Here is a 26,760-nt window from a genome sequence, read left to right on the forward strand (position 1 = left end):
TAGTTCCTCGTTGGTCGAAGGTGGGAGAAGGTTTAATTATTCGTTTCGAACGATTAAAAAAAACTTGCAAGATTTTGCAAGGGTGGCAGTCGGGTGACAGGTGAGAAGGGTTGGGAAAGAAGAGTAAACGCGAGAACGGCGCGTCGAAATCGGTTGAAATCGTGGCGGCGCTGCGTGCTTCGTTCGTCGGAGAAAGGGACTGGTTGGTGGACGGCGTAGTCTGGAGGCTGGGCGTGCGTGCCGCGGTCGATCGAGCGAGAGCGAGCGCTGCGGACGGCATAGAGGCTGAGTTAAACGAGCCAGATCGCAGATGGACGTCCGCGGGAGCGTTCTGTCATGGAGAGCACGACGCGACGTGTCGTTAAGTGTGCCCGAGTGTCGTCGACGTGCTCGTGCTCGTGGTCGTTGTCGTGGCCGTTGTCGTTCTCGTTGTCGTAGCCGTCGCGTGTGCAGCGTTTCGGGTCGCGTCGTGGGCTTATCGCAGTGACAGTCGACAGAGCGTGAGAGGGATAGATAGAGAAGGGAAGAGAGACAGGCGGATCGTGGTGCTCGTGGTGCTACTATCGATACATCGTGAACCGTGCCAGCCGAATAATTACATCGGAGCCCGCGTCTCTCTCTCTCTGGATCCTGAGGCGGATTCCCGAGGAGAAAGAAAGAGAGAGAGAGAGATAGAGAGAGAAAGAGAAAGAGAGCGAGGAAGAAGGAGAACGGTAGTCCTTCGTCGATCGACCAATCGGACGCACGTGCGTCCGACGTCCGGATTCGTCAAATAATCGATCCGATCGGCGAGATCGGTGCTGCGAGAGCCTGTGACACGTTGATTCACGGGTGCGACCGAGCATCTTTTTTCTCTCTCTCTCTCTCTGTCTGTCTGTCTGTCTCTGTGTCCTGTGTCGGATGCGATCCGTGCTTTTCGGCGCGTCGCATTCGATCCACGTGTTGTTTGGGACACGGTGCGGCAAAGAGATCGTCGACAAGAAAGCGAGGAGAACAGAGGGGAACGGTACCAGAGGTGGAAGAGAAACGAGGACAGGGAGAGAAGTCACCTGCTGTCGGACAACGGAACGGATCGTTTCGCGTCCGACGGACAGCGGTACACGCGCGTGTTTCCGGTCCGCGTGACACAAACGCATTTGTAAACACGGAGCGGACGCACTCGGTCTCGCGTGCATTACAAAATTCCGTTCGAAAGTGTAAGGCTCGTGTCGCCGTCGTACAGTGTGTGTGTAAACAAAACCCGGGACCGGCGCGGCGCCGCGCGACGTTCGGAGAGTTCGAGTGTGTCTCTACAATATTATCGGACGCAACACGCTCGAGGGGTAATCGGCGACAGAGATCGCGCGGGCCCGATAAATCACGGGATTGATCGGGTGTGACGGAACAAGGAACGACCGGCTCCGAAAGTGTGATCCGCGCGCGGAACGAGAATACGAAATCCTGTTAACTCGATCCGTTAACGTAACGGGCACGGGGAATAGTGGCTGTACGGGAACTGCTCGGTGGCGCGTACACGCACCAGCGGTCCGACGGACCGGACGGAATCGCGCGTAAACTGAAAAGCGGTTGTTCGTTCGGCGACGGCGCGACCATAATAATAGCCGGGTGTCGAGGACGAAGCGAGACGAGACGGGACGGGACGGGCTCGTTGTTTCGCGGGGTTAAGGTTGCCGGTTTCCGCGGCGCGGCTCGGCGCGGCGGCGAGGTCACCGAGAGGGGGCTGCGGGCGAGGTGTGCGAAAGAAAGAAAGGGTAGGGGGAGGAAAAGAGGCGAACGATGCTGTCCGGTCGTCGCGGTTAATTCGCACGTGTCGCGATGTCGGCCGGCACGGCGGGCGTCCGTGGCACCGGCGCCGAGTGCAGGAAGTTCGCGCCGAACATATTCAACAAGAGCAAGTGCAGCAGCTGCTTCAAGCAGAAGGAGGAGCACAGCGCGGAGGCTCTGGAATGCAACAGGGTGAGTTTTGCTTGATGGACTCTGCCTTTCTCTCTCTCTTCCGAGCGCGGCGGCTCGAGTGCGTGCGTGCGACTCCGGTTCTCCCTCTCGCTCCAGCGCCGAGCAACGCCGCGTCCCTCCGTCTTTCTCGCGCTCGCGCGGGTCGCGACGCGCACCTATACGCCGCATCCCGTCGCACTCTCGCGCGGGTTGCGTAGCCGGTCCATCGCGACCGGGCATTATTTTCTCTTTGTTGCTCGTCCCTCGAATTCCTTGGCCGCGCTACCCGTGATCGGGACCGGGCTCGCGGGAAGGACGAAGGTCCTGTCGGGGAGGGACACGTCGATGTTATGTAAGACGAGCGTGTTACCGTCGTTACCGGTGAACAGGATTAGTGCACGCATGCGCTCGCGCGCGCGCGCGCGCCCGCTCGACGCGGGATCTCACCGATTTACGAACGCGGCAAGGGTCTGCGTGTTCTATCGGAGCAAACCTCGATATCGATTTCTTCGAATTGCCGCGCCTTTCGAACTTTTCGAAATCTTAATATCGAAGCGTTCGAACTTGAGCGCGCTGAACTGGCCAAACTGTGCACACTCGAGATAATTCGAGCGGCGTTGTACTTTATGTTGCTATAATTTTTCACACTCGAATGCGATCGAAAATTGAAAATAACAATGTGAAAGCAAAAAGAAAACAATCGTTTTATTGATATTTATCATTTACATGGGGTTACTTATTCAAGTATAAAATATATCCTTTTTCTACTTATCACTTACGAGTTATCTCTTCCTTGTGAGCCGCTCTCCGACAGCGTGTTCATATTCAGATTCTGATTCGCTCATTTTTCAATATATATTTTACTAAAATATAATGTAAAATAAAATATAATAATAATAATAATAATAATAATAATAACAACAATAATAATAATAATAGTAATATTCTGAAAATTAGAATTGCAATAAAAATTTTGATTATTTTTGTAATTTTCTTGCCAAGACAACGTTCTAAATTGTGTTTTTTTACATTAAAAAAAATTGATTTTTTTTGGCCGGCCTTTTTCAAAAAAACTGTGCATTAAGGTTTTAACATTGAAATAGAAGATAATTTATTATTAGACGTATCGTTTGGATCACAACGGGTACAGCATGTCGGAATGCTGGAATGCTAATCCAATTAAAGGAATTTCGTTTGCGCGCGCAATAGAAGATAGCGATTTTAAAACGATACGATCGACTGATAAGCGTTGGGAGAAGTGCGATGACTAATTGAACGTGGTTTCTGCTTTCTTTCGCCGATAAAATCATCACGGAAGTTTACTTTAGGAAGTTTACTTTCTCTAATAGGTCGTTGAACTTCTCGAGCTGTATAGCTACGGAATCTTCGAAAAAAGACGAAAATTCGAGTCCTCGTCGATTGCAAACGTTGAACAGTTCTGATCGATTTACGGCAGGAATGCGACGCCGATAGAAAGAAAGAAAGAAAGAGTCGCGGGCTATTGGTAGTTTATAAATAAGTGCGGCTAAAAATAACGCTTTCACGTTTGGGGGACATAAATACCAACCGAGGAACGGCTTAAGAAAAAAGACCAGGGAGTCTTTGCCGTTTCCTTTCTTCCCCCGTGGTTTTTATTTACAACAGGCCCGGCGAGCAGGCCGATGAGCAAAATTGCCTCGTAAAAGGCAAGGGGGGAGTGTAAAATAAAAACGTTAAAAATCAATTCACGCTGCGCATCGTACGGTACCGTCGAATAGCAGCTCGGGAACGCGTATACGTTAATATCGCGAAACGGTTAATATCGCCGCCGTTTAAAGTCCGTTCGATAAGTAGACGTCGATATTGTTCCCTTTGTTTTCACCGACCCGATCCTCCGCGATCGTACCGTACGTTTCCTTCGGTTTTCTTGCTCCAAAAACGCGACGCTCGCGTCGGGGCTGATTCCACGTTGCATCCGTAGCTCGGCTACGGCGTTATTTCTACAGGCGGAATCGGTATATTTTGCAATTTTCTCGGTAACAAGCGTTTCGCGGATATCCCTCTGGGATAAAGGCCGAGGAATATCGCGACGCGATTACACCGTTATCAATATTTTACTTCTGCGAAGCGTACGACGCACGCCGGTGCATCATCGGGCCGAGCTTGGGATAAATCGGAAAAGATAAATGCGTCCCGATATATCCGAGGAAGCCAAAGTTTGCGAACATGGACTACGACGCTGTTGTTATTTAAAACGCGACGATTCGATCGATCTCTTCCGAGACTGCCGACACCGCGCAAGCGAACGTTCGACGAGTTCGTTCAATGATTTGCCGTCGAAGGATCGCCGTCGCGATTAAAATAAAATGTCCGAAATCAAGGGTATCAACGCATCCGACGCGACGGTAGGGAAGACGAAGCGAAAGAAAATGAAAATAACGAACGCTCCGTGCTCCGTGTACGGATCGCGAAAGCCAACGCACGATTTCCAAGCGGCTCGGTCCATTATCCTGTCCGACCCTCGTGCTTCCGGTACCGAAAATCGCCGGTTTCACGATCTCGTTGGCCCGCCGAGCGGTCACGATCCCGTAAATCACGTTTTATCGCGGAGGGTTACGAAAACGACCGAAAGTCATATCTCGTCGGTTATTTTCGTTCCGGCGAGGCAGGAGGGGTGAGTTCGCGAGCGCACAATGGGACACGTTCCCCGTGGTTTGCGCCGTTGCAAATTTCGGAATGTCGGCAGCCTTGCGACCTGTTCTCGGTGCATTCCAGCCGTCTTCTCCCAGCACCCCTACAACAGGGCCCTTTCGAGAGTTGTTGGCTTGTCGGCTTTCGCCTGGATGCGGTATCTCTGTATCGGTTTATTCTCCTCCTCCTCCTCTCTCTCTCTCTCTCCTCCTCTCCTTCCCTCCGACTCTTCGGCTCTTCACCGCCGTGTCTCCTCTCTCTCTCTCTCTTTATCGCTCTCCCCGTCTCTCTTCGGCGACGCTGTCCCCCATATAACCGCAAATAACGAATGCATACGCAATCCAACCTTTCCTTGCTCCTCGGTCACACGGTTCTTCGTCTCCCGGCTCGTAATTTGACGAGGAGAGCCTCGAATCGAATGGAATTTGACCTTTCGCAATCTTTCTCGCGGCCCTCCGCCGCGATCGTTTACTCTAAACTCCGGCTGCTCGCGGAAGTTGGAACGCGTTCGAACAACCCGGCCCGATTTTATCCGAATCTCTCCGATTTTATCCGCGTTTGTCCGATCGCTCTCGGCGGAGCACCGCGCGGCCGCGGTGCCCGCGGCGTCGTTCACGGAGCGGAAACGCGGCCGCGATACCTCCGACTCTCCTCGATCTCTCCGGGGGAAGCAACGACCACGTTCGATGCGTTCTTCCCGGAGACCGGCCGTGGCCGCAGAGATTGCCCTCCGGGCCGCCGGCTTCGATTCGTCGAAAGCGAGAGCCGCGAAGCCACGGGGCCGTCCGGACAGAGGGGCACTCTGCGACGGTGCAGCGAGATGCAGGCGCTGGATTCTTGCCTAGGGGCTGCAAAGGAGACGGCGAACGGAACCGACGAAACGGCCGTTTCCGAGCCACGGCTCGTTTAGGGAGGATCCGAGCACCCGTGCCGAGCGATGCCGGTTAATTAGAAATTTTCCCGCAGCCCGACGCCCACTCCTGTCCTGTGTTGCGATCCCCCTCCCCTTAATTTCTGTAATCGGCGGCCTCCCGGCCCCCGACTCGTTCCGCGTTGCGCCGCGAGAAAGTGATCAAAAGTAGCCGGGCGCTCTCGAGAGCACAATCGAACGAGGGACGATCGATAAAATCCGAGGCTGTGCGTACACGTTGTTTTCTGGCGTCGTCGTCGGGGTCGGGCGCGGAGGGGGTGTGGAAGAAGCAGGGCCCCGGGGGCCACGTTGTGCCTGACCAGCCATTATCGGTCCGCAGCTCCGTATATTTTCTGTACGATTACTTCTTCGTGAGCGCCTCGGTAAGTGGCCTTCGAGAAATAATTTCCTGGGCCGACCGGCCGAGAAGACCGTCTCTCTCTCTCTCTCTCTCACTCTCTCACTCTCTCTTTCTCTCTTTCTCTCTCTCTCTCTTTCTCTCTCCGTCTCGGAGAACGGTCGACGCGACGGCGCGGCGCGGAGTAGCGCGGGCACCGAGGGGGCCTCGGGAGCCCCTGAAATTTTGATCCGGTGAAACGATCTCGAGATGCCTTACGGTACCCTCCGCTCGCCGGAACACGTTCTTCGCGAGCCTCGAGATGCGCGTACGTGTTTTCGCTGTCGATTACAAGGCTGCGCGTTCTGATCACGCGACTCGACGAATCCCTCGCTGCCGGCCGAGCCAGTCGCGCGTACGTACGTCTCAATTTCCAAGCTCCTCGATACCGTGCTCAAGGATCTGCACTCGTTTCAAGGGTCCGCGGTGCTGTCTGTGCCAGCCAGCACCCCGTAACCTGGAAGCCGATCGCTTCGGCTACGATCGCCGGTCAAAGTTTAGTCGCCGACAATCGGCGAAAGAGCAATAGTCTAAGATCGCGACGTCGATCGTTTCGCGTCGATTGCCACCCGTCGTGCCGTCGATGCTTTTCAGGATTCCATGCTGCCTCGAGGTCGACGTTGCTCTTCCGAACCTTTTAGGCACGACGCGCCACTATAGTGGCTTCCGCGGATGTCATCTCTCTGAACGACGCGTCGCTACAGTGGCTTACTCTAGTAGCTCACTCGGTCATCGTTCGAATCAAACAATCGTTTTCATACGCATTGCTTCACACTTCTTTTGTCTTCGCATCGATTTACGATATACAGATATCGTAAATCGATGCGAGGACAAAACAAGTGTGAAACAATGCGTATAAAGACGATTAGTCTGTAGACGCGATAAGTCCGTACTTATCTTAACAATACAACTGTTAACAATACAACTGTATCTGAACAATATACAGACAGAATGTACAGACACTCTGTACAGTACATATCACAGACTCTGCCGTCCAGAGAAATAGCCTCGCACAGAATTCAGCCGTACCTAAAAGGTTGAAATGGATACGAGAAGCATAGAATTCGGTTCGCCGCGTTTCCATCGCTGATCGAACGCGAGCGGGAATTCTCGCGTCGCTAAATTCGACGAAATTTTGAAGAGTCGAACCTTCGACGGAATACAAAATGATCTCGGGTTCTGCCATTCGAGACTCGATTCGCGTATCTCAACCGAGATAGAAGTCCGCGACGTAGCTTCTGCCATCCCCTTCGGCTACGGTCGCGCGGATCGTTGCGTCTCGAAGGTGTTCGCGGCGCGAAGCTAGCCACTTTTGGACGAGTACACGAACGATTCGTATTTCCGCGAGAAAGAATATCCGAACCTTCGGTTTCCATTTCCTCGTCGCTTCCTCGAAGCCGCTAGGACATCGGGTATGGAAATCAGGATCTAGTTTCCGCCGTGGGCATAAATTCGCATCGAGTTAGGGTCTCTCCTAGCCGCGCGCGCGCTCGAGCTCGGCGACTCTCTCGAGGAAGCTCGAGGACCGTTCGTCCTTCGCGCGGGCGACGTCGTAGAAGCTGGCCAACGGAAAGCCGACTTCTTAGCATAGTTGCACAGCCGGTGCTAGGTACCTTGACGAAGTAGCCGCGGCCTCGGCGTGTCCGATTGGCAAGGGCCTCTCCGGCCTCCTCCGTCCTTCCTCCGTCTCTCTCCGACCTCCTCCGTCCTCCCACGAGAGGGGCCGCGTCCGCTTGGAAACGCGCCTGGCCGTTTCTTCCATCGCGGACACAACAACGCGCGGGACAGGCATTTGCGAGTTTTTGCGATGTCGTGTTGCACGACACGACCTTTCTGTGAAGCGAGGCCTCCGATAACGATCTCTATCGCCTGTCCGTAAGATCATCAATAATTTGTCGTGACTGCGGCGAAAACCGGCGGCCTTTTTTTCCGCGCGATATTTATGCCCGGCTGGCACGCAGGTCGGCGACGTCGCGGCGTCGAGGCTCGCCTCTCTCTGCGCGGATAATCGTCGAATTATAAATTGGTCTCGAACGGGGACCGCTTCGGCGTGCAACCTTGCGTCGAGCGTCCCGTTCGGGCGCGTTCGCGACTTACCGAGTAATTGCTAGGAAAAACACACCGGCCGCAGCTGGTGCAGCGGGATCCAACGGTCCGGGGATTCGATTCCGATAGATTTGTCACGGAAACGCGCCGCGCCGCGCCGCGCCGCATCGCGCCGAGACAAATCATAAAGGGGAGAGAGACGACACGAGGCGCGGAGAGGAGGAACGCGGGAGGCGTTCGCCAGGTAAGTCGCCCGGACGCTCCTCCTCTTCGGGGGCTACGCGGAAGCCCCGTTCCCGGGAACGGGGAGTTCTCGTTAAAGAGGATCGCCGTAAATGTAAAGCCGACCGGTACAGATCGTTCATTGACGGAGACGCGTCTGGCTGGTTCCTGGGAAGAAGCGGCGCGCCGTGCCAGGCCATTCGGACCTTTTATTTACCGTCGAGGAACGGCTCGAACATCCCCCGTCTCTCGATACGCCTTTCGCTCCGAACTCTATCGGAGCCCCACGGTCTCGATCGCGCGGCGTTGATCGTTCGGCGAATCGATCGACCAAACTCCGATGCCAGGAGACAAACGGAGAAAGGGGACGCGCGCGCCTGTAGAATTATCCTGCCGAGCAACAAGCCCGATAACGAGGATCCTCCGCGAGGATCGAGACGATCGCCGCCGGTCGCCGATCGACGGCCGCGCGTTTTCAATGAAGTCCTTATAAAGGAAAGGAGCGTGGTCGCTTCTATGGCGAAACCGACCGGCCAGCCTCGTGGAAAAACCTCCGGTTCGGAGGAAAGCAGAAGCGGTTGCCGGGGCCGGTCCGGTCCGGTCCGGTCGGCTCGCTTCCCAGATTCGATTAATCGCCGCAGGTCTATCGGGCCCGGAATGAATGCGCCGCGAGCCAGGCCACCGACGCGACGGTCCCCGCTGCTGCTCCATTCACCAGCAACGCAGGAACGCGTCGCGAGTGTCGCGCCGAAGAGCTTTCGTTGAGCTGTTACGATCGCTGCTTCGGCTACCGGGCGTCTCTTTCTCTCTCTCTCTCTCTCTCTCTCTCTCTCTCTCTCTCTCTCTCCTTCCTTCTGTCTCTACCCGCCTCTCGCAGCCTCTTCGCCTCTCTGCCTCTCCGCCTCTCCGCTCCTCCGCCTCCCCGCTCCTCTGCCTGCTTGCCCGCGTGCGGTATACCGTTACAACTGGATATGCCCAGCTTCGCGATTTTCTGCGTCGATCTTTTTGCGATCGCGCCGCAACTTCGTCCCCGGGCACCGAGATCGAGATCGAGATCAGCGATTCATAACGACCCGGCGACCGTCGCGGAAACGCGACGCGTTAATCAGCTTTTCTCGAACGCCTCGGGTACGGGCCGCGCGGTTTCTTAAATTTCTCGCGGAACCGGTGTTGCGTAACCGATGCGCACGATGCGGATGCATCGGATTGGAATCGAACATCTTGTCGCAGAGATCGCAAGCGTGTACGGCAGGGGTGTCAAACTCGCGGCCCGAGATGAACATTTTTCATGTCAAGTATCAGGACGTAAACAATAATTTAACTTTATATATGTTTATTACAATGTACTGGTCAAAATGAAAATATTTGTTTCTACGAACATTGATTTTTTTTTTTGCGGCCCACCTAAAGTTAAGCATCGTTTATTTGGCCCAAGTTAGCTTTTGAGTTTGACACCCCTGGTGTACGGTAAATTCTCTCGAGTTGTTTCTCGGCTTGTAAACAAGAATGGACAATTTCGGAAGACGAGGTACGATGCGAGAACCGTGAAAACGAGCCGCGAGGCACGAACAATCGTGTCTTCTCCGTCCAAATTGTCCGTTTCTGTTCGCCAGCCGAGGGACAATTCCGGAGAATTTACTGTTGCTCGATCGCGCGAGGAACAAAGGTTCGGGACGCGTTGTTCGTTCGTCGCGTTCGTTCGGCCTTCGAAGCGGCGTCGTCCGGTTCTCCGAGAAAAATACTTTTTCCGAAACGAACGGCGGTCGATCGAGCGAACGATTCGGCGCAACGGAAGAGTAGCTGGACGAACGATCGGCGACGTCCGTCGCGCAGGATCGTACGGGAAGCTGTAACAGCGTTTAACCGGAAAAAATGAGCATAAAAGTACCGAGATTATCCAGTTTCCGCGGCGTGTAAAAAAATGGCAGAATGGAAGAGGACGACGCGTCTCTCGTGACGGAGCTCGATCAACGGCCATCAATGGACTTCCCGCGGACGCGCGGGTTCCGAAGAGGGGAACTTGTCCCTTGATCGGCAACGATCACAAATTATCCGGCAGGTCCCGAGCGCCCCCGATCGGTAGGCACTATCTCATAAAGTGGCCGACCTGTGTTTAGCCTATCACGAAGTGGATGTCCTTGTCGTGACCGTGAGGCTAATTGCCGGTGGTCAGCGCAAGAGGAGAAGGAACAGAGGAGTTGGCGGAGGATAAATAGCGGTGGCGTTGGTGACGACGCGCGACGCACGGGTGGAAGGCGAAATATCACGGTGATCCCGCGGAGAGCGCGCGCGCCAAAGAGAATATGCGTGTGCGAGAGAGAGAGAGAGAGAGAGAGAGAGAGAGAGAGAGAGAGAGAGAGAAATAGAGAGGGGAGGATATGTCGCTTGAACCGGCTGCTTTATTTTCGCCGCGGTCTCGGCCATCCATCATCCGCGGGTCCTATACGAAAGGACGTCTCTCCGCTCTCCACGCTCGGTACGCGATCGCTTATGAGTCTCCTGGAAAAGATGGATGACTCGGCTGCTCGATGCTCGATGCTCGGCGCTCGGCGCGCACGCGGCTTTCTTTTTTTCCGCCGATTTTTCCAAATCGGCCGGAAACAGGGCCGCGCACGGCCGAGACTCGTTCACCGCCGTAAAATACGTTTCCTGGCGCGGATGGCCGCTAAATTGGAGCAATTTGGTCGCTCGGCTTGCCGGCAAAAAAATCATCTCCGTCTCTCTCTCTCTCTCTCTCTCTCTCTCTCTCTCTCTCTCTCGCGGCACGTCACCAGTGTCCACCGTGTCCGAAGTATAACGCTTAGGCGAGCAGAGACGAGGACGCGACACGATCGACGACAACAATTCGCCTAACGATCTAAACCGCGCACTCGATCGGTCGAAGTTTCGGGCGTCCGAAATTCTCGCATTCCCATAAAGTCTTAGGCCGTCTTCGTTCGGCCAGATCGAAAATGGAGAGGACTTTCCTTTGTCGAATTCGCTGTCGGTTTCTCGTCGCTTCCCGATCGAAACCGAGCGCTAGATTTATTCTCCAATCGCGTCGAAGATTACCACGAAAAGGACGAGTCGACTAGAATCGAATCAACGTCGGCGAATAGGAAGGAAAGAAGAAGAAGAATTTGTTTACCGGCCAGAGGGGTTTGTTCCAAATCGCTGCGTCCCGTAATTATTCGAGATTTAAGCGTGGACAGGTACACGGGGTGCGCCGAGCTTTCCTTTCTCGCGATAAATAAGTTAATTAATAAATTGCTTTCCGACGCGCGCGGGAGAAAATGATGGAGACCGCGAGACGGAATCAGCCGGGACAACGCGAGCGGACAGGACAATTACTCGTGGAAGAGGAGCACGCGCGCGCGCGCGCGGTGCGGCGCCGAGTCGAATTCGCCGTGTTTTGCATCGATACCGGTTCCCCGCGAGCTATCTCGCGATTAACGCGTTCTTTACGACGGCGCATGCGTCCGCGGGAACACGTGCGCCACGAGAAATAATCGTACATTTATGCTCGGCCGCGATTGGATAACTCATCGGGCAGAAACCGACCGCGCGCGGCTACTATAGGCGATTCCCAGCACCGATTTATAGGTCGATGAAGTTCGATCGGCCCGCGCGCACCGGTCATTATCTGTAATCGAACGGGCATAACGTACTGCCAGATCTCGTTTCCTCGATACCACCTCGTCTCCGCGCTCTCTCCCTCTCTCACTCTCTCCGCCCCCTCTCTCCGTATCTCTCCCAGTTCTTTTCATTCTTTCAACGCGTTGACCGACGCGTCGGTCACTCGTGGGTGACACTTTTGAAAATTCATTTTCATTGCTATATGTTCGTACAAACTGAATTTCACCAGAATGTTTCAATTTTCTTCTAGGTTCGGTTTAATTAATTAATTAAATTGCTTTGACTTAGTGGGGATTATTTTAGCGGGCGATCATCGGCGCTGAACGCGTTAAATAATTCTCGCTCGCCGATGTTCTCCGTTTCTGACGATTCTCCTCGAAAAAACCAATGTTTTCCATTTACAACGTCGAATTTACAAGCCGACACGGCGACTGCAAATACGGCGACGCTTCCGAGATCTTCGGCCTCGCGCTTTCGTAATTTGCCACGAAAATGGACGCGTTAAGTTCCGTGACGAAATACGAGGTATCCCAAAAATGTCAAGGTTATGTCAAGGTTATATCAAGGTTATGTCAAGGTTATGTCAAGGATATGTCAAGGTTATTCAACCGAAGGGAGACGAAATACAGGGTATCCCAAAGATGTTAGGGTTAGTCAAGGTTATGTCAAGGTTATATCAAGGTTATGTCAAGGGTATGTCAAGATTATTCAACCGAAGGGAGACGAAATACAGGGTATCCCAAAGATGTTAAGGTTATGTCAAGGATATGTCAAGGTTATTCAACCGAAGGGAGGCGAAATACAGGGTATCCCAAAAATGTCAAGGTTATATTCAATGTTATTCAAGGTAATATCGCAGTCCGAGAATGGGAGGTTCCTGAGGTAATTCGAAGTAAGTTTATCCTTGGCGAAAATGCAATCCTCGGCTTTGTTTACGAGTTATTAACGAAAAAGAGTGACCAATGAGAGGTGGGATATGCTGTCGCTAGGCGGCCGAGCCAACGAGCGGAACTGGGCTTCGCGCGCTCATTGGCTCGGCCGCCAAGCGCTGGGCGAGTTCGCATCTCATTGGTCAGTGTTTTTCGTTAATGACTCGTAAACGAAGCCACGGATTGCATTTTCGCAAAGGAAAAAGTTACTTAGAATGATCTCAGCTACTCCGCAGTTCCGTAATGCGATAGATTTTTTGTATTCCCTGTATAAACACGAATCCGCTCCTATGTTTATCGAATTCTTACTGGAAGCTAGAGAAGTTCCGGCACGAACTGGAGGCGAACGTTTCTCGCTGTAGCATGGACGAGAATAAATTTCGATAAAGAGAACCGAAGATACGATATCGAATGAAATTATTGGCGTTATTAGCGGATTTACTCGTACAAATGATCGAGCAGGCACTTGTGTTCCATCTATGTACACGTACATTCGTAGTCGCGTGTAGTCGTAAATAAGCATAATCGCGACATCTATGGTTCGGCGAAAGAATGTTATCGTTGTATACATATATTTACACTGTACTGACGCTGTCTATACAATAGGGCTGTCCGGATCAGAGTTACCGACGATTTTCGCTCGCACGCTACGCGAACGTCTATAGACGGCACACACAACGAAAACATTCTTTTACCCAACCGTAGATGTCGCGATTATGCTTATTTACGATTATATACGAGTACGAATCGCTGAATCGGTATATAAATAGATAGTCGATAGCGACAGATAGCGTCGTTACCGCGCGCGCGCGGGTTGAAATCGCCGGCGCGACGACGTCCCACACGCGTCGACGCTGTTTTCGTCGGAAAGCGTTCCGTTTCCGAAACGCGCCCCTCACACCGCGTTCCGTCCTCCGCGAACAGAGTTTTTTTTCCGCCGACTCGCGAAACAATTAGAACGAGTTATTCTCCGGGGGGACGAACGTTCCCGGCGATAGGTCACTCCACGGATCATAAAAGCCACACGGCGGTATCTCTGTTTTCTGCGGACCTCGGATCTTATCCGACCTTGCCGTTGGTGCATAAGCGATTTATAAATAATGTATGGCCGTTTATTTATACGCGCACGTACGCGCCGCGTAGTCCTGCGCGAAGTGGACCGTGGAAGGAGCGATCGAGCAAAAACGAGGAACACGGGATCACGGGGTAGGGACACGCGATTGCCCGTATTCGTTTTGGTCGCGAACGTGATTCATTCAGATGTTACGTCGCCTCGTCTCGCCTCGCCTCGTCTCGCATCGCCTCGCTCCCTTTAAACCGGTCAACTCGAGCGGAGAGCATGCTTCGGTCAGGAATTTTCGACCCTGATCGCGACCCCGCGCGCCCTTCGAATTCGTTCGCGAGCTCCGCTTTCGAATTCTTTCGCACTTTCGCTCCCGACGATTTCTTCCCCTCCGCGAACCCTTTCGATTCGTTCGTCGGCTCCGCTTTCGAATTCTCTCGCGCTTTTGCCGCAGTCGATTTTCTCCTATCTCGGCTTTCAACTATGTACCACGGTCGATCCAAACGTGCTTGGTCTCGCAGTTATTCTTTTTTAGAATCGTTGAAATTATCGAGACCGTCGTCGATCGATACCTCGAACAGAGCGTACAATTTCAACGGCCATTCGTGCCGTTGGATCAGCGACGATCGCTCGTTTTGTTCAATTTTTACGCATTTGTGTTTCGATTTATTCGATCGAGAAGCAAATCGCCGAATCTTTTTCCCGATTCGAAGTTCCATCGTAATCATTTCTTGCCCGGCGCCGCGGATACGCCGAAACGATAGGCCCGATAGGTGCAGAGAAATTCCGTCTCGGAAGTTGATTCGCGTGTCAAAGATTTCGCGAATTCGGACGCGACACCGGCGGTGTTTTCAGAGGATACACGGGACCGACATTGAATTTGTGGTTCGGGCCAGCAGATTGCGGGCCGCGGCTCGCGTAGCAACCGCACCGAAACCGCCGCGGCGGACAGGTACTCGCATTTCCAATGGTCAATCGTCCAAGACGAGGGCAATTTTTACGACAAAAACGTTCACGCTTCGACGTGTTCCGAGCCAAGACGTCTCTTCCCTCCTTCGCAGACGGTTTTTCGCGTCATTTGCGGTTCGATGTAAGCTACTACCTCACCGTAATGACTCATCCTGCCAGCGAAAAGTTGATTCCCGTCTCTCGCGCGGCGTATCGGACGACAATCCGGCTCCCGGGTACCGTAATGCACGCAAGAAAGGGCCAGACTCGATTTTGCGCGAGGGCTTTACGACGCCGGACCCGACCGAAATCATCGATGAGCCGCTCTGGGATTGGCTCGACCTGGCCTGGCTTTTTTCCGCGCCGACGAGCACGAGCCAGCCACCGACGAATCGCCGACGGAGCTTCGTCGTCGTCTAGATCACAGATTCTCGATGTCTGGGAACACCGACGGTCGTCGACGCTGCTCGATCACGATCTTCCGAATCGGATATCGCGGAACAGACCGTATCGGGTGTCTCGATCGTCGCTTCGAGAACATCCTGCGATCGTTACGTTCCGTTTCATTTCGATCGACGCGTCCATAATCTATGCGGAACACGGTAATGTCTCTCTTCTCGGCGTAACTCGAGTACGCCAATCCCGACGCCGAGATATTGCCACGGCCCTGTAATTTATTGATTTTCTTGCGGCAATTTAATTTATCGATTTTCTCGCTATGCTAAAGTTCGACGATGTTGGTGAACACGTGTGCTGCGGCACGCGCCGCGGCTCCTTCGACTCGAATTCCCGGAAGACAACTCGCACAATGCGATGACATAACTTTTTTTAATTTTAATATTTTAACACTGATTTTTTATTTTAACATATTGCCGATAGTTTTCCGATTAAAATGAGACCAAACACGATGTATGAGCCGTTTATTTTGAAAGTGGCATAAGTCACTTTTTCAAAAAGATCGAGTTAATGGTAACACTGATTACAATTGAACGGTATCTTTTCATTAAAAAAAAAAGAAGAAAAGAGAAGTGACTTATGCCACTTTCAAAATAAACGGCTCATACGTAAGTCCGATCGTATTGGTCAACGGTTCAACGTCGGTCGGCCGTTTCGCGGGTCGAAGTCGCGACGACAACGACGACGACGAGGACGAGGATTCGTCTTCGGCCTCGCCGGGTTCTTGGACGCATAATTCTCGACGCTGAGCGAACTCGATTCTATAGAGGCTGCGATCGCAGCATACCTCGATCATTCATTCTCACGTTCCTCTTTCCCCGGTTAATCCCCGCGGGATATGCAACGGCTCCCAATTCTAATCTTCCGGCCCGTCGAATCCGCTGTCCCGGCTGTCTGAACCTGGCCAAACACGGAGTCGCGTGGGAGCCAAGAACTTTCCACCTGTCCTCGATCTTATCTCCGCCGTGAGCAGCGCGCAGCACGCAGCAACAAGTCCAAGACGCGCCGCGCCGCTCTCCGGACTCCGGGTGCACGTGCATCGCTATGAATGGCGCGATGCGCGTTGCCGTTGTGCTGCCCCCAAACTGCGCTCGATCGCTCGACTTTCCGGTTCGTTCGGTCCGAGGAAAATGCGCGTCCTTCGATCCCGTCCACGAAATTGATTCGAAATTGATTTCGAAATCGATTCGAAACGATCTAGGAAACGATTGGGCGAATCGATTTGCCGAGGTTAAAACTCGTTCGAACGATCCTCGAAGACGTTCTCAGCCGTTGATCTCGTCGAGCGTTGGGTTCCGACGCGCACTTTTAATTCACCGCTCGACATTCCGCAGTCGAACGATCGATAGATCCAGTTTCGTGGTGGAAGGCTCGCCGAAGCTCGTTTTCCCGACGCTTTCGTCTGGTTTCCGCGAGATCGGGACTGGCAGCTCTTCTCGCGAATCTTTCCGGTTCCTTTATCGCGATAACGCAGATTAATGAAAAAAATCTTTCGGATAAAGGTTACTCGGTATCCGGCCGACGATAAATCGCGCGTTTATTCGATAAAAAATAAAGGCGACAAGAAGTTTTTAAACGAAATCGCGTAATTTTTGTACGCGAATCGGCGCATCTCTGCGTTCTCTTTGACAAATTACTAAGGCGCGACGCGTTCGGTTGGAGGAGCGCAGCGGTCGCCGCGAGGATCGCTCGCTTTCTCCAATTTGTCACCTGCGCGCGGCCGCGGCCACGGAGATATCGCGATATTAATATTAATTAATCTCGCGCGCGAGCGCACGCTCGCCTTGCATTCGCCCGAGGATGCGGCAGAACGCAGCGGCGAGGGCCGCATCGACGCGCATCGTTTGGGCGCCGTTCGCGTTCCATCGTCCGAGATAAGATCCTCGAGGCGGATGAAAAGTCCTGAGCGGTTCGGCGCGTTCCCTCTCGAGACAGCATCCGACCAGCGCGGCGGTTTCATCGACGGTCCCCGAATTTCAACGATTCCAGGGGCAAGCGGTGTCTTCGGCCCGATAAGCAATTCGACGTAGGCGCGCTAGAATTAGGCTATTGTCCCCTGCTTCGGTACACTCGCGATCAGGTGTCCGCAACGCTCACGCGAGAGCCCACTCTTCTTCGATCGGCGTCGCCGCGCATTGCGTTTATGCTACAATCCGTGACGACGCGTCCTACTCTCGCCCGTTGGGCCGGGAGACTCGGGAGACCGATCCTAGATAGCTGCCCACCGCGAGTCGGAACGAAAGCACCGAGGCTGGTACCGCGGAATCGACGAACGCGTCGCGACACCGCTCGACGAAGATATTTATTTATTTATTTATTCGTCGAATATACCCGGCAAGTTAGCCGTTAGTTGTAAAATTACGAATAAGACAACCGCGGTTCCTTAAACGAATACGATAAATAATGATACGGGCTATAATAACCGGACCGCGGATTATTATCGCGGCGCGGCGACGAGCTTGCTCTCGTGGAAAGGAAGAAGCGGTTCCGATCGCTCGCATAGAAAGGAGCCGGAGGATCGTTAGAGGCGAAGGTTAATTGAATAGGATCCCGGGACGATATTAAAAGCCCTGGAATTCTAACGTTCGCGTCGGATACCGGGTCCGTTGAGAAGAGAGTTTTTCATCGAGACCGCGCGGCTGCTCGGCCGCGAAAGCGGACAAATAATCCGCCGGCTGTTCTCCGGAGCGGTTCTCCGCGCGGAACAGTTCGACCGATTGTGTCTCGACTCTCGGCCGGATCCGTAAAACCGCAGCCCGGGAGAAAGGAGGAACGCGAGGAATCGATAAGACCAGCGGACGGGCTCTAGCGAAGATAAAAAAAGAAAAACGAGAAACGAAGGAGACGATCGATCGTAAAATTCGGAATGCAAAAATGAAATACAGGGGATCGTTGATCCTTCTCGGTAAACAGCCGCGTCCGCGATAAGCCCGAACAGGAAACGATTATGCAGCGATTCCGGCCTGTAAAAACTGTTCCACGGAGGCTTCGTCGCGGCGCGGACGAACCTCGCGGTAATCTCCGCCTCGGTATCGACTATCGTTCTCGTTTCAGAGCGCCCTTAAACGGGCCAGGTTATTAGAGAGTTCCGTGGCAGTCGTAACGAAGCGTTTCTAGTGCGGCCGTGTAATTCCTCGAGTCACGTATGATCGGTGTAGACGAGTTTTCTACCTCTCTTCTTTTTCTCTTTGCTCTCTCTCTCTCTCTCTCTCTCTCTCTCGCTCGCTCTCTCTTTCGCGCGTTCTTTCGCTCTCTCGCTCCCTTGCTCCCTCTTTTCCCTACCGTTGCCGCTGCCCTTCCTTTTCTCGTTCTCCGTTTGTTCCGCTGCTCTCCATCTCTATCTCTCGGCCTGTCTTCTCGTCGTTTTGCTATGACAGGCACGCTGCACGCTGCACGCTCGATCCTCGATCCTCGATCCCCGATCCTCGATCCTCGCCCACGATACGCGTTCCCACGTGAGACCCGACGCACACGTGTTCGCGCACGCATACGCACACGAACGCGCCGGAGGACGCGCGAGAGCGCGCAGCACGCACCTTGCGTAACGCACGGCCGCGATTGTTCGCCGTGCGTGTCGCCGACGGTGTCGAGCACAGCCATAGCCAGACGAGCGTCGAACGAACTGTCCGATTCGGAAATTCGCTCGATTATTAATCCGGTCGCGAGCAATTAGCGGGAATATGTCCCTCGCACGCTCCGTCCTCCGGAGCTGGACTTACGCCCCTTACGATTATTCGAAGCAGTTGGACCGCAAACAAAATTCGATGTTCATAGAAACAAATATTTTTATTTTGACTAGTACATTGTATTAAACATACATAAAGTTAAATTATTGTTTACGTCCTGATACTCGACATCTCTTCTCCGATACTATCTTTCCTATTTCGGGAGAAATTTTATTGGCCGAGACTACTTTCAAAATTTCTAATTCACATTTCTATTTTATTCTTACTTTGCGTCGGATATATCGACTGGGCCGCAAAAATGTTCATCTCGGGCCGCGAGTTTGACACCCCTGGTCTAGACGAAGTACAGTAATGTCTCCCTAATCGATGCTCAGATTGTCCACAAAAATGTACAATTTGGGAAGAGGAAATACGATTGTTCGCGTCTTGCAGCTCGTTTTTATAATTGTTGAAAGTCGGTGACTGTAAAAACGAGTCGCAAGGCTCGAATCCGCAAGACTCCTCTTCCCAAATTGTCAATTTTTGTGGACAATCTGAGCGTCGATTAGGGAGACATTACTGTACCGGGCAGGGCTTTCTCTATCGAAAGATGTCTCGCCGAAGGAATCGTCGAAGCGCTCCCTAGGTAAATAGGTTATATTATTTAATAATAAATAAATGAGCCGTTTATTTCGAAAGTGGCATAAGTCACTTTACCGTAATGTGAAAAGTGGTGATTTTTCAATGTTTATACGAAATTATTTATACCGAGAAAAATATCGGTATCCTGAGATAACAAATACAAGTAAATCTTCTCGAAAGTTAGCATCCATATTTTTAAACGTGTTAAAACGCAAACCCTTGAATACATCGACTTAAAAACAAAGCGACTTATGCCACTTTCAAAATAAACGGCTCAAATACAGACAGATATCGCGTCGTTCGTTCAACTTATTCCGAGCACGATATTTATCGTGACTCGCGTCGTTTCGGTTGGACCGCCGTTAATTACGATGTTAGTTTAGAAACGGTCGAGTTCGCCGTCGAAAACCGACGACGTTTCGAACAGGTCGTCGTAAAGTAACGGACCGACGAGAGTGGCACGGAACGTGTTACCCGATTATTAGCCACGTAAACGACGAATCGAAAGTGTCGGAACATTAATTTCTGTGGTAATCTTAATTCGAGACGCGCATTTCTTCGCGCTTAATTCGTACGTATGCATTTACGATTCGAACGTCCCTCGCGTTCGAGACGTATATCGGCTGTTCTCGTGTGCCCGTTATATTTGTACAGACTATCGAAGCGTAATAAACACGTGTCTCGATAAAGAATATATTATACAATAAGCGAGCAAAGTGTATTTTTCGCGCGCCGGCGGATTATTTAGCAACCGTTCGACGGAAAGAAACGTAATTCCGCCCGTGACGCGGGACATTACGCGGATCGGAAGCAGATTAAATTTTACACGGTGCAAACATCGGCCAGGAGTTCGTATAATTCGAAGACCGGCAGGCTCGGGTCCGGGCAGTCGCCGTTTCGTTAAGGGTATTAATTATGTCGCCGCTCGTTAAGCTAATTGTCGATTAAAACAATGACGGTATAACGCTAATTACGAGCCGGCCGAACGAGCGACAGTGTCGGCCAATGACGGCATTAATCCGCCTTCGAGTAACTCCGGTCCCAATTTATACCGAAGAGTCATCGGGATCGGCGGCCGCGGCGCGGCGGCGGACGTCGACGACAGTCGATGGGACCAATAAAAGTCACCGGGTCGTTAATTTACGTGCTCGTATCCAACCGAGACTAATTTGCCTCCTCTCGAAACACGACGATTGCGCAACCGCTCGACGAGGAAGCGACGTAGGCGTGTTGCACCGGTGCTTGCCCGTCGTAAAATTACTCGTAAACGGGGTCCCGCGACGGTTATCCTCTTTGCCGGGAGTTTGGTAAAGGATCCCGCGAGAAATTCCTCGGATCTCCTATCGTCTTCGCCGAAAATCACCGGAAAGACGGCGAATCGCGAGCGACGCGGGAGCGCTCGATACACGTGTACAGTAATGTCTCCCTAACCGACGCCCAGATCGTGCAGAAGAATGGACAATTTGGGAACAGGAGATACGCGATTATTCGAGTCTTGTTGTTCGGTTTTTATAGTCGTTGACAATCGATAATCATAAAAAACGAGCCACGGGGCTCGAACAATCGTATCTCCTCTTCCAAAATCGTGCATTTTCGTGTCCACCCGAGCGTCGATCGAAGAGACATTACTGTATTTCGCGACGGCAGGTGCGGTATTTTCGGAAACGTTCCGATAGAGAAACATAGTTCAGTTTACAATCTAATCTCGCGATAGCAAAAATTCTAAACGCCCGATCGCTTCGCGCGAGCGGATAAGCGGCGTTCGACGCGTAAACTTTCGAGAGTCGCCGAACGCTGGCGTTTTTAAAACAGAGTCGTTTCACTTTCCCTGCTCACGCAGGTCGATTATACAAGGCGTCGCGAAACTTTTCGAGATCGCGGCCCGAGCGAGAAGGCGCGATCGTGGAGCAAGTGACTTTCTAAAACGAACAACGACTACTCCCCCGAAGAGGTAGAGCTTCCTCGAAGCCGCACGGATAGAGCAAGAGACGCGTCGCGGAGAGACCGAGAAGGAGGATCGTGGATTAAGCGGCCGAGATTTACGGTAGCCGGCTCGCGTTAGCGTTCGCCGGTGGAACTTTTCCCAGAAAACGTTCGGCGGTTTCGTTCCAGACACTTGAATCTTATCTAAGATCGGCCGGTGGCCAAGAAAACACGCGGTCGGATTCGATCGAGCCGGAGTCGGATAATATTTACGGTGAAAATATTCGAAATGCTATTTTAAATAGTAGATTCTCCGTAATTCGAATAAAATAGTATGCGCTTCGAGCAGGCCACGAAATTTCAGGAGATAAAATATTCGATTTTGTCCATTCATAGCTAAGGCATGAAATAAATATTTCATTTTAACGATGTAAAATGTAAAATGAAATAGTTTATTTTGGTAATCCGAAGCTAAATCATGAAAATAAATATTTTATTTTGATAATCTCTAAAACATAAAATTAAATAGTTTCTATTTTAATGATATAAAACATAAAATATAGAATACTTTCCATAGTATTTATCGTCTTTTTTAAATACAGCCATTCGTATGTACCAGAGTGCACTTTTATGCACGTTTACAATGCCGATGAACAGTACTTTTTAGATCGATCTCGAAAGTCTCGATCGTCCTGAAAGTCTTACGATTCTCGAGAATTCGGACAAGGTTTGAAAGCTCGATAAATAAGTATTCGACGTCTCCGCATTCTTACGCGACGCATTTTTATTGCTTTCGTTCGCGCAATTTCATCGACGCTTAGCACGAAACAAAGAGTTTGGCAAGATGTAGTTATCGTTGTTGCACGTATATTCTTTACGTCATTCGTTTTCATATTTTATAATTACGCGTAACGTATAACGAACGTTACGGCAATCGTTTAGGTTTTTCCATCTTCGCCGATTCCGACGATTTTGAAATATATTATAGGGATCGCGCGCGGGCGGCCACGTTCGCACCTTGACTTTCGTCGACGATTCGGAAGGCCACGGCCTCTCCGGTTCGTTGCTCCTGTTCGGTGAAACGGAGTCGCGTTCGTCTAAAATGCAGTCGACCAACGGACGCAGACTCGGGGCCAGACCTATCGATTACCGATCAGATCCTGTATCTATGCCAATATTGTATTACCAGGAGGGGGATGAAGCGGGTTCCCGCGTTGACTCGTAAAGAACGCGTCGCATGGGAGTCGCCGTCGCCGATCGAGATACGTGGGTGCTCGATCGGTTGCTCGCACGCGTTCGCTAATCTATTCGGGCGTTGTCGCTTGTCGCATAAACGACCGATGTCACTCGGATCGATTCGAGGAAAAACGATCCGTCCGTCCGGTCGCGAAAGGAGGAGGATTTACGACCCGCGACCGATTCGCGATCGTTCTTCGAAAAGAAACGATTTTCCACGCGGCTTAGATTCTCGGATCCTAGGATCGACGGATCTTTTTCCTCGCGAGCCTCGTTCCCCCTTTCTTCCCCCGAGCTCGTTTCGAGCCTTTAAGGCTTTCGAGTCGAGCTGCCGGCGAACTCGCATGTATTTATAGAACGCCGGGATTTCGTATTCCGTCGACGGCGATTGTCGGCGATACGTTCGCAAGTCACGACTCGAAAATTCTACCCCGAACATTCTTCGCGACGCGACTCTGAATCATCGCGCGCAGCACGCGCGACTGCGACTCGCATCGGGGCATTATCGAACGGTGATTCGCGCGATCCTCGGGGGAAAAAAGAAGAGCGCGAGGACCGCGTCCTTGCGAATTTAGACCACCGGGGTTAGAATAGAATCTGGACGCGATCCGGTCCGATCTCCGCGCTGCCGTTTTTCTTCTCGCTTTCGAATTCGCTCCGAATTCGACGTTCCCTTCCAGCTTCGACGCGTGTACGACGCGTCGTCGGTAGCCGCCCGGGCTTCGACTCGGAGACGATCCGCGAGAGGAGAACGACGATCGGTAGATAGAGATCGATAGCGGTGGGTACCTGTGCTCCTGCGATTCGCCCGAGCGAAACGAACTCCGTCTAGAAAGCGCTCGAGATTACGGTACTCCGTTTCGGTGGCTGTCTACCGCGTCTGCTGACAATAATATCGATCCATCGGAGTCCCCGTGCCAGGTGGCTCGCGCGCGGGTCTCGGGACATTCTTCGCGGCGAGGCGGGTTCCTTGCTCCCGGTGAATCGACGGGAATGAAGGAAGAGGGGCACACAGCGTGTTGGGAGAAACAACCTTTGAGTAACACGAGGTTGTAGGCTGCTGCGACGTGTCTGCGCGTTGCGCGGGCAGAATGACGAAGGGGAGTAAGATGCTCAGGGGAAGAGAGAGAGAGAGAGAGAGAGAGAGAGAGAGAGAGAGAGAGAGAGAGAGAGAGAGAGGGAGGGAGGGGAGCACGGGAGAGAGCGAAGAAGGTGGATCATAGGAGGCGAGGAGGAGCCAGTGAGATAGAAGGCGTCCTTGATAGACAGGATGCCCCTGCCTGCTGCCTTCGTACCGTATAATCTTCTCTCTCATCTCATTCGGCCACTTGCACGGAGTGTCGGGGAACGATTTGCACCCATGCCGCGTCTCGCCGCCGCGCGTCTTCTCGCGTCTTCTCGCGTCGCCTCGCGCGCGTTGCGCGAGCGTCGTCGAAGCGACATCGAACGATTCGCGGGCCATTTCGCGGCGTCCGGACGTCCGAAACGATCGGCCCGGCGAACGGATCGGCTCCGTTCAGCCAGAGGAACGCTTCGGCCGATGCGTCGGCAGCGAATATAAACCGTTTCGGGAGCCGGCAAACGACGCTGTCTTCTTGGTCGGATGAAAAGTTTGATGGACTCGGAGATGCCGGCGCGGCGAGCACGGTGTCTCGCCACCTGGAAACTCGCCGACGGGCTTTAGGGGTCAACGTGCCTGCGCGGATGCTGCAAGGGTGTTGCTCGAGCGGCCGCGTCCTTCTTTTCGTTCTCCTCGAAATCGTAGAATCCGTCGACGGGGACTCCGGGTGCACCGATGGCTGCGATAGTTCTCCGACAGACGCTTCGCTACGATTAGACTCGCGCTACGATTAGACGAGCGAGTTCCATCGAGCGAAGCGTCGGAACATTAGTTTCCGTGGTAATCGCGACGTCTCTTAACGCTATACCTATCGAGTCCTCAAAGTCAGGGCTCGTAACTAACGCGCGTTGCTCCGCATCGACGAAGAGAACGTATTTATTCGGATCTTCCGGCATTTTTGTTACAACGTTTGCTCGAATCGACAAATTCGTTCGATCATTTTCTATAGAAGAGTTCCACTTCCTCGGCCGTTTCGAAACAAAAACTGTGAAACCGCTAATCGTGATTCGAATGTCCCTCGCATTCTGCAATAATGACACGCGACGCGTGTGCGCGGCGATATCGTATGCTTCCGCGTGCCGGTCCATCTTGTTCCGCGGACTCTCGAAGCGCGAACACGTGCCGGTAAAAACTATATTCCGCGAGCGAGCATGCGACGCGGATAGATTGTTTCAACCAACCCTCCGACACGAAGCAGCGTCAAAATCGAGAGAACGAAATATACAGTAATGTCTCTCTAACCGACGCTCGGATTGTCCACAAGAATGGACAATTTGGGAAGAGGAGATACGATTGTTCGAGCCTCGCAGCTCGTTTTTATAACCGTTGAAAATCGGTAACTATAAAAACGAGTCGCAGGCATCGAATTCGCAAGGCTCCTCTTCTCAAATTGTCCATTTTTGTGGACAATCCGAGCGTCGATTAGGGGGACATTACCGAATACCGTGGATCGTCGAGAAACTCGATCGCGCGGTACCCCATTTCGAAACGGTTTCATCGCGCGTTTCTGAATGACTCGCTGTTAGCGTTTCGCCCCGTGACCCTCCCACGTCCGAGAGTCCGTCCACGCACCGTTGACGTCTCGACCGCCCATTTGGTATCCGTGAGCGGCTGCTCCCGTGCGTTCATATGGCACCGGGAAGACCTAAATAGCTCTGCGCCGAGATTCTCTCTCTCTCTCTCTGTTCGGAGCTGCCGCCCGGTTACCAACCCGTTTAGGCCGTTCAATTTTGGAGCGCGGTTCTCGTCCTCGGCATCCTCCACCTGTAGACACCATCATCCGATTTCGGCGACGAGACGCGTCGAGAGGCGAGGCGAGGCGAGGCTACCATCGATGGAGCCGCGGCGCGCTTGGATTCCGTGGCCTCTGAAACCACAGTTCTGCCAAGCCGGAATTCCATCTCCCGTCGAACGCCGCGCCGGATCGCTCGATCTCAGTCCGGGCCGCTTGATTATAATCTCCCCGGCCACTATGGCGGCATGCAATCTGAAACTCGGCGGAGAAGCATGTCACTCGGCTGTTCGCAGCTGCCAAGGCCTATGGTTATCCCATCGTTGGACATCCTGTTCGTTTTGCTGGCCGCGGACCCGCGGAATCCCGATCCGTGGATCGGCGGCGCGCGGCGCGGCGCGGCGCGGCCAGCCGTTCGTTTGCCCGCTCTAGCTCGTAGATCGCGACGATCGATAGATACCCCCCCGATCTCTCTCCACGGTAGCGCGGATCACCGTAATATCGACCATCCGCCTCTGTGTTCGCGCTGCAAAACCAACGAGAGCGACCAGGGGGTAGGATCGAGTAGCCCTTCGTGCTCCGTTGAACTCGATCGCTCGATCTCCCGATCGATAGATTTACAATAATTCCCCCGGAATATCTCCGAAGACGTCGGGAGCCGCGCCGCGTCGGCTCGTTAAGGTCACAGCCGTTTGTCCGACACGGATCTTTCGCGCGTCGTCGCGCGGATTAAAACGGGCGCGGGCCGGAGCGGGTCGCGACCTTTTAAACGAGATCAACGTCGAAGTCGCGTAGCCTCTGAAACAGCTGTGCGAGGAAGACCGATGCGAACATCGTCGCGCCGGACGGGCTCGAGAACTCGCGGTCGTCGCGTTTCTCGCGCTCCGCGTTTCAACTCTCGCGCGACCCGCTAGCCGTCGTCGGATCGGCTTCGATTCCGAGCGGTTCGCCGTTCTCGACGACTCGGTCCGTCGTATATTTTCGGAACGGAATCAGTGATTTCAGGCGGCGAGCAAGATTCAGCGAACAGCCGTGTCGTATCCTTGACTCCGCCAGCCGTTGGTCACGAAAAGCGAGAGGGATCGCGCGGGCCGTTCCGTTTTCCAACGAAAAGAACGTTTGCCTCGATCGAAATACGGCAGTCACGAATACGTACTCTCTGTCCGTGGCAAAGCCGGCCAGGCCCGGCAGCTGGCAGCTCGCAACAGGATCGTTGCGGAACGTTTCGCGAGGATTTCCAATCGGGTTCGC

The 26,760-nt window shown here is 52.9% G+C and overlaps 1 protein-coding gene across 8 annotated transcripts in view; it reads left to right on the top strand.

Annotated features, from left to right (window-relative positions):
• Window positions 1–231: 231 nt before the first annotated feature.
• Window positions 232–26,760, top strand: part of osp (myosin phosphatase Rho interacting protein outspread) — a 177,505-nt gene continuing 150,976 nt past the window's right edge. For all 8 annotated transcript variants that reach the window (XR_013034906.1, XM_076526676.1, XM_076526683.1 and 5 more), the window contains exon 1: window positions 232–1,956. Coding sequence is in view for 7 of the 8 variants with exons in the window: in XM_076526676.1 (XP_076382791.1) it covers window positions 1,816–1,956 (141 nt within the window). In the remaining variant the exon portion in view is untranslated. The remainder of the gene's footprint in view (window positions 1,957–26,760) is intronic.

The sequence above is a fragment of the Megalopta genalis genome, chromosome 1 (genome assembly GCF_051020955.1).
Source record: "Megalopta genalis isolate 19385.01 chromosome 1, iyMegGena1_principal, whole genome shotgun sequence".
NCBI classification, from domain to species: Eukaryota; Metazoa; Arthropoda; class Insecta; order Hymenoptera; family Halictidae; genus Megalopta; species Megalopta genalis.